Here is a 17,617-nt window from a genome sequence, read left to right as displayed (position 1 = left end):
CCCTTATTATTAATTGCAGTACGGTAGCAGGACACTTATTTGTAGCTAAGAAGGCATGTGCGGTTTTCTCACTATTTATGTAGAGGGAGAGGAAGAATTGCTCGTAAGAGGATGGGGTGGCACGGGCCTGCCCCCCAAAAAATGATGAAAATAAATGTGGGATGAGGAGTGAGAGAGGAGAGGAACAGGAGGAGTGCGGTTTCAGCCCTAAGTGGCCGGCCGTAAATGGAATGGTGAGAGAACTGCGCTGTCATCTGGTAAAGATAGAGGGGGTCCTCTTTTTGGCCCCATGGGTAGTGCCTGTCGTGCCATCGCAGGGAGGGTGGCCTTTTTCTCACCAGGGGCGATGGCGCGGCCGGACAGTGGTAGTAGGTTGTTAGCTTATATTATTGATATTATTATATTTTTTATTTTGTTTCTTAATATTAAATGGAGACGATGGACGTGGCATGGGGGACTGAGGATAACTGCCGTGGTGACACTCCCTTGAAGGTGTCACGTTTCCGGAGTATCTGACGGGCCCCATAGCATGCCCAAGGAGTCTCGTGTTTCTTTTCTTTTGGTTGTTAGTTGTCTGTGCATGGAAAGGGGTTGTGTAAATATGTATCGGGGCTAATCGCCTGTTATGTTTAAATAAATACTATACTTTAAATACTATACTTCCTTCTTTATTTGATTTTGCTGAACAGTATTTTCCATTTCATCATCTTTCTGAATGAGATGGTTTAATATACACTGCATCGTTTCCTTTAAATCTCTCGTGTAGTGACCTTCATTGTTCATAAGAGTTGATACAATTTGAGTGTTCTTAATTTTACCTGAAGCTGATTTATAGACTGTGTCCCAGGGATTTGAAGATATATTACTACAGTATTCTTTCCAAGACAGTATCTTTGCATTTCTGATTATTATTATTATTATTATTATTATTATTATTATTATTATTATTATTATTATTATTATTATTATTATTATTATTATTACTATGTATCAAGGAAAAGTTATTTCCTTTCACAGGGAGCGGTTCGTGGATATTTGTGAAGGACGCTTCCCCAAAGGCGAAATGATCCTGATGAAGGATATTTCACTGTTGAAGATGGGTGTGTCGGGAGAGTTCCTGTACAACAAGTTACAGGACATAGTTTGGGACGATGTGCTCTCCAAGTACATCCTTCATGATGGGGTAAGAAAAACTATTTAATAATAATAATTGCCTATATGGTGTCAACTCGAAAGACCTGCACTAGGCCTCTCCAAAGGTCACACGTATTTTAATAATAATAGTAATAATAATAATAATAATAATAATAATAATAATAATAATAATAATAATAATAATAATTCGGCAGACATTATAAATGAGAAATACACTTACTCATTATGATACCCTAGCAACCTCAAAAGGGATAATTAATTTCGTGTGGCTATTTCCAGCCGAGTGTAGTCCTTGTAAGGCAGACCCTCCGATGAGGGTCGGCGGCATCCGCCATGTGTAGATAACTGCGTGTTATTGTGGTGGAGGAGTGTTATGTGTGGTGGATGAGTTGCAGGGATGTTGGGGATAGCACAAACACCCATACCCTGGGCCATTGGAGTTAACCAATAAAGGTTAAAATCCCCGACCCGGCCGGGAATCGAACCCGGGACCCTCTGAACCGAAGGCCAGTATGCTGACCATTCAGCCAACGAGTCGGACACAAAAGGGATGAAAATGAAAGTTAGTGTAATTGTCGTATGTAGCAGGGAAGAAGTGGTGGCTAATGGGAATGTATAAAAGTCAGGGTCAGATAGAGAGAGAAATAATGAAAATCAGTGTCTACTCTATGCAGAACAAATGGAAGAATCGCATCTATTAAGAGTTTGTAGGGCAACCAAAGCATTGAGAGTTAAATATCTGGGAAGTGGATCCTAGCACCATATAGCATTGTTAACATCCTTCACATCACCCCCCCCCCCCCCATGGCACTACAGCCCTGAAAGGCCTTGGACTACAAAGTGACCGCTGCTCAGTCCGAAGGCCGGCAGATTACGAGGTGTCGTGTGGTCAACATGACGAATCCTCTCGGCCATTATTCTTGGCTTTCTAGACTAGGCCGCTATCTCACCGTCATATAGCTCCTCAATTGTAATCACTGTGCCGCAACTCATTACCTTCATATCTTACTTTCTGATATCGCATTCTTTACGATGTCATAGATCAGTCAGTTGTGACTGGTTAGTATTCTCGATACCTAACTTGACGTGTAGTTCTTCCCGATTAGACAGATGGTACCTCATGTAACGGAGGATTGTCACAGCATTTCTTTCTAACTTATGTGATTCGTATGATTTCTGAACGGGGGACAATAATGGCTTTGATAAAAAAAGATGGAGACGTTAGTCTACGAGATCTCATTTAAATGGTACTTTAAAAGATTCATACTTTACCTTGTATGGCTCTCTCAGTTCAGAGTCAATGAACATGATTACTTAGAATCAATGCGATTGATTTCTCCAATCTCCAGGTAATTATCCTATTTATCCTTCCTTGGCTTGCCATAATTACGCTGGTTCTGTTTACTGAGAGATCCCTGTTCTGTGTATTATTCTTTTATTTATTTGCTGCAGACTTATTTCAGTGTCCTTCCTTTTTCTTCATGTCTGCTTATTATGTTATCGTTCTTACATTGGGTGAAAGGTGGCACTGATCCGATTGTTTCATGTGTGTGATGAGTTTGTTTGTGGTTTTTGATTGGAGACCTTTTAATTCTCTTCGGTTTCGACGTTTGGCTTGAGCTCATGTTCTGGTTTAACGCTGATGCTGTACGATTCATGTTCGCCTTGATGTGCGATATGAATGTGTCATGCGGCGTGTAAGTTTGCTTATGGTGTCGACTGGGTAAGCCTGACCTATTTGCGGCGACCCAGATATCTGATCTATCGGCAGCACTGAATATGGTTTTCCGTGGTTTCCCATTTTCACACCAGGCAAATGCTGGGGCTGTACCTTAAATTGGGCCACGGCCGCTTCCTTCCAACTCCTAACCCTTTCCTATCCCATCGTCGCCATAAGACCCGGCAGGGTCAGGATTTTTAACACCATAAGATGGTGTCTTGTTTTATTTGTTCCAGGTGGGCTCGAAAACTACTGGACCGATTGACCTGAATTGTGGTAAAGGATACAGCTTGAAATCTCGAGTCACTTTTGATTTTCATATATATTTCACGCAATCAGACAGTAACATTGCTGCATAATAATATTTATACATGTATTTGTGTTTCACGATTGATGAGATGTCAATCCTTTCTTACTCAAATTCTTCTATACGAGCAAAAAGGGTAATTCTCTCACAAGGAGTGGATTCAAACCCCCCAAAATTGAGGACAGAAAGAGAACTTCGTCTGCCGCGCTGCACAGCCGTTTTAGCCGCCCAAAGTATGGCATTGTAAGAATAATATTGCCGTATTCATAATTTTTCACTGTCTAGACAGCCAAGAATAACAGACGAGAAGATCTGTCGTGCTGACCACACGCCACCTCATAATCTGCAGACCTTCGGGTTGAGCAGCGGTCGCTTGATAGGCCCCGGCCCTTCGGGGCTCTTGCGCCATGGGGTTTTGGTTTGGTTTTTAATTCATAATCTTGCGTCAAACGTACAGTTGTTACAAGGCACACAAGTACTGCCTTGGGAGAAAATACTTCTTTTAATACGCGGTGAATATTATGGATACATGCTTTGTTCTTTTCATTGCATATTATCATAATCTAAGTCTTCTCATTTTATGTTCAATCTTTATTCCCCATAAGATCGTCAATGACTGAATGTAGTAATATGTGAAATCACGCACCTTCGTTATCAATATCATACACACACCTGCGTGAACGGTGCTTCACTTCATATGCTGTTTGCTTATCAAAATCAAAATCAAAATCTCTTTATTTGCAAATGAGGTGTCTACCTCGGTGGCAAATGGTACACTAAAATACATTATTGTCAAGCACTAAATATTAAATTAACAAGAGAATAAAATTTTCCTATAATACAATATTATATAATTTACGCTAACAATTTTTTCTATTAAACACACAGCTCATCCTTAATAAATTTATATTGTTTACTAAATTCTACTTATAATATCTCATGTACTACTTAAAAATATAGTCAACTGATATACAGTATGTGGAATTACTTAAAATGATACTGTACAACTGGTATGAGATTAAAATTTACATTGCATTTATTTACTTTTTCTTTTCTTTATCGGGCCGATGACCTTCGATGTTAGGCCCCTTTAAACAACAAGCACAACAAGCATCTTTTCTTTACCCATTCTGGAACCTAAGTAGTATAACGACCTGCTGCGTCTTAACCAGAGCCCCTTTTACCACCATTTTTCAGAGTTCCTGAAGGGCCTTCACAGCTACCGTAGCGGTCCCAGGGCATGTTCGCGCTTTAGCCCGAGTCAGACTCCGCCTTCGTGGCGTGACTGCTCGAGCTTGCTTCGAACAGGCTCGAACCTCGGGTCGGCTCGATCCCACTCGAACACGAGTATCGTTTGCCCATCACTAGCTTTACCGTCTAGGAGGCCCACCGACCCCTTCAAGGAGAGAATGAAAACTTGTGTAGTAGTGATACGAATATTACGTTAAGACGAACTGACTTTTTTTCATTCTGCTCCGCAGAGAAATTTAAGCTAGCGATGTGCTTGAGCCCGGCTCGAGCTGCTCGAACAGATGACGTCACAGTTCGAACAAGTTCGAGCTTTGCTCGTGCTTTTGGGCGCGCGGCGACCTAGCGGCGTGCTTGTTATCAGCCAGAAACATCAAGAAGGCTGTGTTAGATTACTGAGGTTGGTGATACCGCCTCGTCTTGTGTTTGCTGTGTACTTCTGTGTAGCCTATTCTGAGCGTATAATCCCTTCAAACTGTATCGGCAATTTAGAGACAGCCAAAATCTGTGTATGTGCGACGATTCGTTGCAAATGCTTCCCCAGAATATACAGACTGCCTCCAGAACGTTATTTGAATGTACAGTACAAAGACGACGCGTCACAACAAGTTCATCGTAAAATGTTGCGCCAACATTATTTGCATATACGCGAGTAGTTTGTACAATTGCAGGAACATACATTTGTTACTATCCTCGACACTATTACATCCTGGCCAGAAGTCAGAGGCGCATCAGGGATAGTGGGCGGAGGGAATAATCTATATTATTATTATTATTATTATTATTATTATTATTATTATTGTCTAAACACTTCTAATTTCTATTTCGTATGTTATCTGCTTATGTATATGACCGTACAGCCAGGTGGGTGAGACTGGATGTAGAACACCATATCTCCAAGAACTGCCAAAAGGGCGTTAAATATCTCAATCATACGCACAGTTCGAGTGTGAAGCTGATCTTCCAGGAAGAAAGAAAAGACATAGAAGCAGCCAGGGTAACAGTAAGGTGAAATATAATACAAGAAAATTAGTGAAAATAAGGCAATAATCTTACATATCATTCGTGTGCAAAAAACAATTTTGTCTACCATACTCCCAGACAGTCTATTCCTTTGTTTGTTTAGTATCAGTCCTGTTTATAGAAAATATTCTCTCTGCTGGTACAGACGTAGCCACGCTGAGATACCTTTTCGCCACTAGCGCCAGACTTGGGTACCTTCTTTCATTCTTCTTCCAATAGTCCAGATTGTTAGCGGAACGCGGCAGAAGTACCTCGCCCATATACCTCTGAACCTCTATAATTGCATCGGAAATGGCAGTACCGGTATGTTTGTCGTTGTACTGCTGGACTTCACAATCGAATGGCGTCCAGAGGGACAACGTAGTAGTGGGTGTGGGACTTACACTAGTAGATGGTCGCTGATGATCTTCCAGTGGCCGACATGAGAGATCAGTTTGGGAAATGCGTTCTTCTTTTAAAATCGTTGTGCAAAGTTTTGTGAGAAGCCCTACGTGCTATTTCCCCTTTTCTTTGCTCTTGAACCCTACGTTCTTGAAACGTGGGTCTAATAGCGTTGCAAGTGCCATGTGCTTTACGTCCTCTACTAAAGCAAACCTAGTTTTGCACCGAACCCCTCCTTTTTACATACTATCAGACATATTATGATACGCACAATGGGAGAATCGAGGCGTGGACCCCGACTAGGAAAGGCTAATGACACAGCCCTGAACTGGAAATGTCCCTCATTTCAATGCAGTAAGGGATAAACACTAAGACAACAAACAGTAAAATACAAATTAAATTCAAATGAGGATTTATTGAAAATAATAGAAAAAATCAAATAAAGAACAAATAAGAAATGTAGCCAGCAATCAAAAGGAGATAATACATACTGTGACCGTTCGTGGACGTGAGTGGTTCGGAAAATGATAAATTTCTTCAGTTAGACCTCGGCTAGAATTCAACGGTTCGCATGAAAATCCACTCAAGGGCATGGCCCTTCGGCGAGTACCGGTCACATCTCAACATACATCAGCTGAGAGAAAATGATTCTACGTCCTACCTAATTATATATATATAGGCTCTTAAATTATCACTTAAGAAATGAAAATCATAATAAAAGTTTGGAAGGACATTGTTTAATTAAATAATTCTCAGAAAATATAATAATAATATTCTGAATAGGCAACATGGCGGAGAAATATGATTAATACAAATTATATCACACTCTGTTGGTTTCAAACATTCATCTTCCAAACTTTACTCAACATTAAATTCAAATTTTTGGATAATTCGTGACAGTCTTTAAAATGCTTTTATCATAATGAAATTATTAATCACTCAAGAAAATCTGCCAATCATCAAGTCTTTCACTTTTGTTCATTCATTTGGATCACTTTTGCCCATAGTTTACCTTCCCTGTTCTATCTATTCTGTCATTTAAATGTCTATCTAGCTAAGAAACAACTTGAATTCCCTTGGCGGTTAATTCGCTAACGTAGTATAGAATCATATCTGATAATTGACCAAGACACAAGTAATTCCATAGATAAATAATCACAGGGCCGTTACACTCAACAGGATGTTCAGTATCGTCGCCCCTGGAAATTAACAACTGCTAACTACTGACATATTCAAATAGAACAATATTAGAAGGTCTGCGTCGCATCAGCTTCTTCTCCATATCTGCTGAAAATAATTCTACTGCCCGAATAACTACATCAAGCAATACTTCGAGTGCTAATACACAGTAACAGGTGACATTAATTTCAAATATTTCCTTATCTACTGTTCGGATGTGTTAATTATCGAGGATCCTAACTATTCGTCCGCTAATCTATTTGCTTACTCTACGCTGTACCACAATCTGATATTAGGATGAATCCTATGCGCTCGACATTAATTTCTTAGAAATACCTTCAAATTCCAGCATTACATTACATTGCTTGCCTATCCAACTCTTAAAAAAATGCGGTGAACATCTCATTTAACATCATTTTCCTAAACTCATTAACTTTCTCGAAGATTAATCACATTACCGTATCATGCAATTCAACAAATCTCATTCACAATTATAACCGCACCAATTATCATAACATTCGACGACTGTATACTCGCCATACTTCATCAAAATGTGCACCACATCTGCATTATTATTCGATTATACAAGCAAAGGTATCGAAAATCCTTAACACCACGCATATGAACATCGCACAACTCACAATAAACAAGCACTTCATTAACTCATTCTGCTGAGCGAATTATTTGAGAGGATCACAGCATTAATAACATCACATACGCACACTCATTCACAGACTTACCTGCAAACACTCTATATTACCTTACCATGATTAACTTCCACAATTATTCAAATAGTATAAGAGCAACGGATGAAACATAATCGCGCCTATCCCTATTAAACGCTGACGATAAACCAAAATCCTATCTCGTTAACGGACAGACCAACACTTCACAAAATGAACAACGACCGACACGCTAGGTTATTCAAGTCGTTTTCTTAAAAGTCACCTGCATGTGATGACAAATCTAATAAATCTAATCTACAATAAGCTACTACAAATAGAACAAGGAAAGACAATACTTGGACACTTAACGTTTGGAGACACTGACGTTCATCCCATCCTTCAGGTTGTAATATTTCTGGACATCTGTTTTTATGTTACTTCGGTCATCCCAGCAGAGCTTGGATCCATCAGGATCCCAGTTTAGCTTAAGCGCACATCTCCGTCTTATTGATGTCCTATATCAAAATTATTAACAATCTTGTTGTTCTCCAACCCATAAACTTGTACACATTATATTAGACAGAGTTTAAACAGACTTTACATCCACACTTTCATTTTCTGACACTCGCCTGCATATATCGGCGCCGTATAATCAATTATTATCCTCCTTTAAGCTATATAATATCTTAAAATTCTACTGATTTCCTCAATTCTTCAGAATACGTCAAATCTATTCTCAATATCGACCTTCTATCTGCTTTCCTTCATTCATTGTCAAGGAAAAACAAAATTCCATTTTAATTATCTCACAATAATAATTGGTTCGCATTTCATGATTCATATAAAAACTGTTATCTTATGATCTCCATTACACATGTGTCTGACATTTGAGGAACTTTGATATTACAGTCAATCCCTTCACTCACAGAGCTTCGCAAAGGAAGACATTCTACCATTTATTTATTCTTTCAAACACATGTGCGGCTGAAAGCAACGGGAAATTACAGCCGTAACTAACTCCCGAAGGACATGCAGCTCTCTCTGTGTGAATGATGTACTGATGATAGCTTCCTCCCGGGTAAAATATTCCGGAGGTAAACTAGTCCCCCGTTCGGATCTCCGGGTGGGGACTACACGAGAGTGGGCGATCATCAGGAAGGTGGATACTGACATTCTGCGAGTCGGAGCGTGGAATATTAGAAGTTTGAATCGTTGTGGTAGGTTAGAGAATCTGAAAATGGAGATGGATAGACTAAAGTTAGATGTAGTTGGTATAAGTGAAGTACGTTGGCAGGAAGAACAAGAGTTTTGGTCAGGCGACTACCGAATTATCAACATGAAATTAAACAGGGGAAATGCAGGAGTTGGTTTAATAATGAATAAGAAAATAGGGCAGCGGGTAAGCTACTACGACCAGCATAATGAAAGAATTATTGTCGTCAAGATAGACACCAAACCAATGCCCACCACAATAGTGCAAGTCTATATGCCTACTAGTTCAGCGGATGAAGAGGAAATCGAAAGAATATATGAAGAGATAGAAGATTTAATACAATATGTAAAAGGTGACGAGAATCTAATTGTGATGGGAGATTGGAATGCAGTGGTAGGCCAAGGAAGAGAAGGTCATACAGTAGAAGAATTTGGATTGGGACAAAGGAACGAAAGAGGAACTCGGCTGGTTGAATTCTGCACTGATCATAATTTAGTCCTTGCCAATACTTGGTTCAAACACCACAAACGACGGCTGTATACGTGGAAGAGACCTGGAGACACTGGAAGGTATCAAATAGACTTCATTATGATTAGGCAGAAATTCAGAAACCAGGTGTTGGACTGCAAAACATTCCCAGGAGCAGACGTGGACTATGACCACAACTTGTTGGTCATGAAATGCCATTTGAAGTTGAAGAAATTGAGGAAAGGAAAGAATGGAAAAAGATGGGATCTAGACAAGTTGAAAAAAAAGAGTGTGAGGGATTGTTTCAAGGAACATGTTGCACAAGGGCTAAATGAAAAGGCTAAAGGAAACACAATAGAGGAAGAATGGATAGTCATGAAAAATGAAGTCAGTAGGGCTGCTGAAGAGATGTTAGGAAGGAAGAAAAGATCAAGTAAGAATCAGTGGATAACTCAGGAGATACTAGACCTGATTGATGAACGACAAAAATACAAGAATGCTAGAAATGAAGAGGGGAGAAAAGAATACAGGCGATTAAAGAATCAAGTGGATAGAAAGTGCAAGGTAGCTAAGGAAGAATGGCTGAAGTAGAAGTGCAAGGATGTGGAAGGTTGTATGGTCCTGGGAAAGGTAGATGCTGCATTCAGGAAAATCAAGGGAACCTTTGGAGAAAGGAAATCTAGGTTTATGAATATTAAGAGCTCAGATGGAAATCCCCTTCTAGGGAAAGAAGGCAAGAACATTTCCAACAGTTGTATCAAGATAAAGATGTAGATAATTTGGTTCTGGAACAAGAAGAGGCTGTTGATGCTGATGAAATGGGAGACCCAATTTCGAGGTCAGAGTTTGACAGAGCTCTGAGAGACCTAAATGAGAACGATTCTGAAGGTGATTGGGATCAGATACCGAGAACGAAGAATTATCTACAATCTGTATAAAAATCATTCTGCAGTTATAAGAATTGAGGGCTTTGAAAAAGAAGCAGCAATCCAGAAAGGAGTGAGGCAAGGCTGCAGTTTGTCCCCTCCTTTTCAATGTTTACATAGAACAGGCAGTAAAGGAAATCAAAGAGGAATTTGGAAAAGGAATCACAATCCAAGGAGAGGAAATCAAAACCTTGAGATTTGCCGATGATATTGTTATTTTATCTGCGACTGCAGAAGATCTCGAGAAATTGCTGAATGGTATGGACGAAGTCTTGGGTAAGGAGTACAAGATGAAAATAAATAAGTCCAAAATAAAAGTGATGGAGTGCAGTCGAACGAAGGCAGGTGATGCAGGAAATATTAGATTAGGAAATGAAGTCTTAAAGGAAGTAGATGAATATTGTTACTTGGGTAGTAAAATAACTAACGATGGCGGAAGTAAGGAGGACATAAAATGCAGACTAGCACAAGCAAGGAAGAGCTTTCTTAAGAAAAGAAATTTGCTCACTTCAAACATTGATATAGGAATTAGAAATATGTTTTTGAAGACTTTCGTGTGGAGCGTGGCATTGTATGGAAGTGAAACATGGACGATAACTTTTTTTTTTGCTATTTGCTTTACGTCGCACCGACACAGATATGTCTTACGGCGACGATGGGATAGGGAAGGCCTAGGAATTGGAAGGAAGCGGCCGTGGTCTTAATTAAGGTACAGCCCCGGCATTTGCCTGGTGTGAAAATGGGAAACCACGGAAAACCATCTTCAGGGCTGCCGACAGTGGGGCTCGAACCCACTATCTCCCGATTACTGGATACTGGCCGCACTTAAGCGACTGCAGCTATCGAGCTCGGAAAGAAAGAGAATAGAAGCTTTTGAAATGTGGTGTTACAGAAGAATGCTGAAGGTGAGATGGATAGATCGAATCACGAATGAAGAGATACTGAATCGAATAGGCGAGAGGAGATCAATTTGGCAAAATTTGACAAGAAGAAGAGATAGAATGATAGGACACATCTTCAGACACCCAGGACTTGTGCAGTTGGTTTTTGAAGGAAGTGTAGGTGGTAAGAACGGTAGGGGTAGACCAGGGTATGAATATGACAAGCAGATTAGAGCAGATGTAGGATGCAGTAGTTACGTAGAAATGAAAAGGTTAGCACAGGATAGGATGGCATAGAGGGCTGCATCAAACCAGTCTATGGACTGATGGCTCGAACAACAACAACAACAACAACACATATGATACGTCAGTTCGCACACGCCTTCTTGATGGTTGACCTTGCATTGCTTTAAGTTATTCCATGGCCTCCGCTGTGACGTTTCCCGGACTAAATGTTATGTATGACATTTCCTTTTCACAGCTGTTGACACAATTTCTCCTTACTGGTCTCTATTTGTATTTCAACTATTCTTAACCCAATCCTTAATATACCACGGGGTTCTGAGCTAGATTTTCCTACTTCATTCCATAATATTCTATAGTAATGTGCGAGTTGTCTCGGGTTTTTTTATTTTATACGTGGTTGGACGTATAAACTGGACGTATTTTCCTAGTAAAATCCGGTTGATCTTAGCATAACCTTAAATGGCACAGCAGCTGATTCACATGCCATTGAACGGTTGTAATACATGTTCAACACTCATCCAACTGGAAATCATATCATTGATGTGTGACCACATCTTTTCCTTTTAAATCACCAGGCTGAAATTATTAATATAACGCTCTCAGCTTTTCAACTGCAGTCTCGCTCCATAATGCCGTGATGCAATTACAATCCACACGGATTAATTCAATCATTCTTTCAGCGAGCATAATGAAATTCCAAGCCCACGCGTCTATTATTATTTCACATCGTCTCAACAATTACTACACATCATAATTCCCCCGCAGCGAGGAGCAGATAAAGAATAGTTAACAGTAAACCCAGAGAAACATAAACAAACACGCAAGGTCACATCTTAGCACAGAGAGCAGCATCTCTGAACCATAGAATTAAAATTCAAAAACCAAAGAGAAGCGCAGGCATGCCCATAGCCCGAATGAAAGTAAACAACATGGTGGCCTCCAGGTCAACAAACGAGGAGGACGGACACCAAGGCAAAACAAGAATAGCCGTACCCACGACAAGCATGAGGTGCAGAAAAGATTAAAATATTTAATAAACTGACCGATACGTCATTCTTACTCTCCTTTCACGCGCCCACACACGCAAACAAACACATACACACTGCCAGCATCGGCAAATGACACGAGCAGTTGCACCTGTAATTAAGTTGAACACAAACTCGTATAGTGTGACTCACCTGATCACAAATATGAGGTCTCACGCATGTTACGGATAGCGTGCACGGCTCAGGCAATTAGCAGCAACATACTAGTGACCTAAAGGTCACGCATAAACCCATCACTTATGCACTCCGTACGACCCGAAATGGATTTCCGAGCCGAGACGCAGGGCATTCATTCATACGATGGCAAAGTATTTTACAATGCAGTGCACCAAAATAAATCAATCAGAGACCCAGCCACGAACACATCGCTATCACGTCAACACCGGACACACAACCCATTCTCGCTCTGAGTACAAGGACGCATATCAATCAGCTATGCATGATAGTGAAGAATGTCTTACAAACACCGTAAGGCATGGTTAAAATAAAGATTAACGTACCTGCCATATCAGTAATTTAAATAATGAGAAGCAAGGTAGTATGGGTCATGTTTGAATCTGTTATAAACACATTTATAACATAAGAACGCCGCTCCAATCTGCGATGGCTCCATCTTTATATTCAGCACTCATAACAATGCAAAGATTCACTCCAAAGAGATAAGACAAAAGTCTCGCCGAAAGAACGATCCTACGTGCACACGACCGAGGGAGCTGCCCTCTAGGGTATAATCATGGAAATACATAAGTCAATTGAGGTGGGGCTGACACAAGTTCTTTGCAATATAGAAAACATCAATTTAATGAACATGCCATCTTAGCATGTTTCGGTTTGGATCTGTTGAAGAAGATTATCTTCCAACTTTTCAACAGGGTCACAAGATTCGCTGCTCTGAGGATGGTGGAATGCAGTGTGTAGTGCTTTACTCATCGGAATAACCTTTGAAAGGGAAACTTGTTTTTCCGATGATATTTTGCGTGTGAGAGTTTCAAACGCTGACAGTAATGAAAACACACGTGACACTATTTCCCATTCGTCTGGATTCAAACCTTCCGGTGCGTGTGCAAAACAGGATAAGGTCGCAGCAAGACATTGTTTCTGCTCATAAGGTCGCGAAAACATTGCAAACGTGCTGTTCCATCGCGTCTCCACTTCCTGAATCAGTTTATGGCGTGGTTTATCTAGCTGCTGCTGAACAGCTTCAAGTTTATCTTTCGCCGAACAACTGGATTTGAAAAAGCCAACGATGCGGCGACACTTCTCCCTGATCTTCTCTATTTCGGGAACTGCTGACATTGCTTGCTTTACTATAAGATTCAGAGTATGTGCGAAACAGGGCAAGTGCTGAACGTTCGTAATGCTTCTGACAGCAGCCTTCATGTTCGCAGCATTGTCCGTTACGATATTCGTGACCTTGCAATTTAACTGCCATTCATTCATTGTTTCAACAAATGAGGTTGTAATTAGAGACGAAGTGTGCGCCTCTCTAAACCGTGAAGTTGTAAGTGACAAACTGCGTAAGGTCCATGTACTGTCTATGAAATGGCATGTTATGGCTAAATATGCCTCAGTGTTCGAAGATGTCCACATGTGCGCAGTTAGCGATACGTGGTCGATGGTAGCTATCTCCGTCTCAATTTATTTCCTTCTGCGGTCGTAAGCTTCCTCAGTCATTTGACGCAGCCTCTTCCTCGTTGAAATATTATACAGCGGATCCAATAGAAGAACAAACTCTCAACAACCGGTATCCTCAACTATCGAGAAGGGCTTATGATCTTTCGTTATCATACCAACGAATGCTTTATCCAGTTCCCTTTGCCTCGGAGAAGTTTCTGAAATAAAAGGAACATTATTAAGAAAGGGATAAATAGTGCACTAGAATGTGCTTCGTCTTTTCATTCGACTTCCTTGATATTTCTTAACTAAAGTATTTTGTGGTACACTATAGTCGCAATTCAAATGATCCACAACGACATTCCAGTGGCAGTCGCTCGCCATTAGATGGTGAAAGGCTGAGTATAGCGCTGCGGTTAAATACAACCTCTGTAAGTAAGGGTTAGAATAGACTCACGGTATTGTCTGTCTGCCGTAAAATTTGACTAACAGGGACAACAGGGACTCATGTCTTGTGCGTAGGGGAGTGACATATCCTGGGCCCGAGTGGGTTTGCAGCGTTCTTGCCCTGCTTTGGGGGACAGGTTCATTCCTTCTCTTTCTTGATGTCTTTCTTGGTGCCGGGCTGAGTGGCTCAGACGGTTGAGACGCTGGCCTTTTGACCCCAACTTCGCAGGTTCTATCCTGGCTCAGTCCGGTGGTATTTGAAGGTACTCAAATACGTCAGCCTCGTGTCGGTAGATTTAATGGCATGCAAAATAACTCCTGCGGGACTAACTTCCGGCACCTTGGCGACTCCGAAAACCGTACAAGTTGTTAGTGGGACGTAAAGCCAATCAAATTTATATTCTTTCTTGGCCTTAATGTTTTTCCAGTCCGATATCCCCAGCGCTTTAAAGCGAGGATGTAAGGGGTGTTTATTTCCTGTTTGGGGCTATGGCCGTAGAAGTAAAGAACTCCATTGTTCGTTTCTTTAATAATAATGTTATTGGCTTTACGACCCACTAACTACTTTTTCGGTTTTCGGCATCGTTTTCTTTAATTGCCCATCTTGTTCTTCTTTTTCGTCTTAATCTGTTTACCCTCCAGGGTCTGTTTTTCCCTCGGACTCAGCGAGGGATCGCACCTCCACCGCCTCAAGGGCAGTGTCCTGGAGCTTCAGACTCTGGGTTGGGGATACAACTGGGGAGGATGACCAGTACCTCGCCCAGGCGGCCTCACCTGCTATACTGAACAGGGACCCTGCGTGAGGATGGGAAGATTGGAAGAGATAGACAAGGAAGAGGGAAGGAATCGGCCCGGGCCTTAAGTTAGGTACTATCCCGGCAATAGCCTGGAGGAAAAGTGGGAAACCACGGAAAACCACTTTGAGGATGACTGAGGTGGGAATCGAACCCACCTCTATTTAGTTGACCTCCAGAGGCTCAGTGGACCCCGTTCCAGCCCTCGTACCACTTTTCAAATTTCGTGGCAGAGCCGGGAATCGAACCCGGGCCTCCGGGGGTGGCAGCTAATCACACTAACCACTACACCACAGAGGTGGACTAATTGCCAATCAATGAATAAATTGATGGTTTCATAACATAATGCTTATGCACGTAAAATTGCTATAAACGGTATACCTCAACAGTAGAGTAACTTTGTAGACCCTGTCCAGGCGGACATTCTGAGCCTTTCACCAGTCGAATGCGAGCGCCCGTCCACTGCGCTATTCATGAAAAACAAAACGGACCCTATTAAGGATATTTTACCTGCATATGTCGACGTCGTTTTATGTGGAGGTGTCTCCCCCTCGTTTGGAATCGTGTCATTCGACGGAGGGCAAAGATTATGAATTTTTAAATGTCTTATCATCGTCGATGTATTTTTACTATCGTTTTTTAAATATTTTATCACATCGTGTGCATTTTACTCGTTTGTCTGGAAGCTCTTCAAAGTAGTTCCAAGTCCATGACCTTTTTCTACCGGCCATTGTCTGCTCTGACTGAAGTAATAACAAATTCGTCTATTATAATAATGTATTAGTAATTATTAATGAGAAAATAATAACTCGTAGCATACGAAAAACGTGTTAACTATCCGTACTTGAAAATAATGATTAACAACATTAAGCTTACAAAACACGGCAAAGTTATCCAGAAACGCATTTCTGAAGAGCGGACGAAATGTAAAAGGCAAAGGTACATATTAACGAAATAAATAGTTTACCATAAAATTGCTTTTACCAATCAGTTGTTCGTACTGCCAGAAAGACTTAAACAAATGCTCTTTACGTCCACAGAGAACGTTGTGTTCACCACCCCACACACATAAATATACTGAGTGTACCTAGTAGTAATGCCTTTGCTGGCAGGACCTAGTGTTTACAGTGCACTGTGTCTTCTGGTATGGGCTAGACCAATTTTGTTACTTTCATTGATCTGTCTCTGTCTTATCCTTGGCTTTGACAATATGAAAGTGACTGAGGTATGAGCGATGCTAGTAATGCCAATCCTTATGCAGCCAGTCCCTGCTATGAATGGTGTGAATATGTTGCTCATAGGGTCGGTTGGTGTATGCATTTCAGTGGGCTTGGCAGACTGATATAATAGCAACTCTGGCTCGGTGAGGAAAGCAACGGGAAACTATCTCACTCCTCATTTCCCTAGTACTCCTCCTCAGTGATGCCTAGGCCATCTATGACAGCCGATGGCAGAGCTGTTGAGGATCCCACCAGCGGAATCGCTGACGGACTGAACATACATACCTAGTATAGTAGTCCAATACGACGACTGGTCCGTCCGCGCTCCGCATAGTCGATGTGTGGGGTCGCCTGACAGTTCGAACAGGTTCGATACGGCATCGGGCCTGCGGAGCGTATCGGGCCGACTCGAGCCTGCTCGAACTTCCGTATCATTCGTCCATCATTACCTTTAGTTGTTCAATACCTTACTGAAACTGTGGGAATCCTACAGAAGCTGTTGAAGTTTGATTCAGTGATTGACGAAACATCGAAGACAATTGTAAAGTTTTGTCTAGACACTTTAAGACAACTGCAAATTCCATTAGATAAATTAATAGCTTTTTGTGGAGACAATACCAATACAAACTTCGGACGGCTTCATCGACGCGGCCAGCGGAATGTATTTCACCAAATTAAAGAAGAACTGTAGAATGCCCCGCCCATATTCCACAATACTATATCAAGCGCTGATGGAGTCTTAACTGTCGACATTGAAATAATCGTCATGAAAACATTTCATTATTTTTCAATATACGCGGTAAGGACTGAGAGGCTGAAAGAGTTCTGCCTATACGTTGATGTCAATCGTCAGACTCTTCTATCTCACTCAAAAACAAGATGGCTGTCGTTAATTAACGCAGTTGAGAGAATTCTTAAGCTTTGGATTCCATTAAAACAATTTTTTGACGCCGAAGAGAGAACACCTAAAATAATTTAAGTTTTTTTCAGTAATCCGATCAGTGAAATTTATTTCATTTTTCTGCACTCAAACTTGGCTCAGTTTGAAAAAATATAAATAGCGTGGAGAAAAATAAAGTCTCGA

The 17,617-nt window shown here is 41.0% G+C and overlaps 1 protein-coding gene across 2 annotated transcripts in view; it reads left to right on the top strand.

Moving 5' to 3' along the window:
- The window catches only part of LOC136857572 (phytanoyl-CoA dioxygenase, peroxisomal), a 91,187-nt gene that overhangs the window by 23,134 nt on the left and 50,436 nt on the right, over positions 1–17,617 (top strand). For both annotated transcript variants that reach the window (XM_068225243.1, XM_068225242.1), the window contains exon 4: positions 1,018–1,183. In XM_068225243.1, the coding sequence (XP_068081344.1) occupies positions 1,018–1,183 (166 nt within the window). The remainder of the gene's footprint in view (positions 1–1,017; positions 1,184–17,617) is intronic.

This window comes from Anabrus simplex, chromosome 1 (genome assembly GCF_040414725.1).
Source record: "Anabrus simplex isolate iqAnaSimp1 chromosome 1, ASM4041472v1, whole genome shotgun sequence".
NCBI classification, from domain to species: domain Eukaryota; kingdom Metazoa; phylum Arthropoda; class Insecta; order Orthoptera; family Tettigoniidae; genus Anabrus; species Anabrus simplex.
Note: the sequence above shows the minus strand (reverse complement) of the source record. Positions and strands in the feature narration are given on the sequence as shown.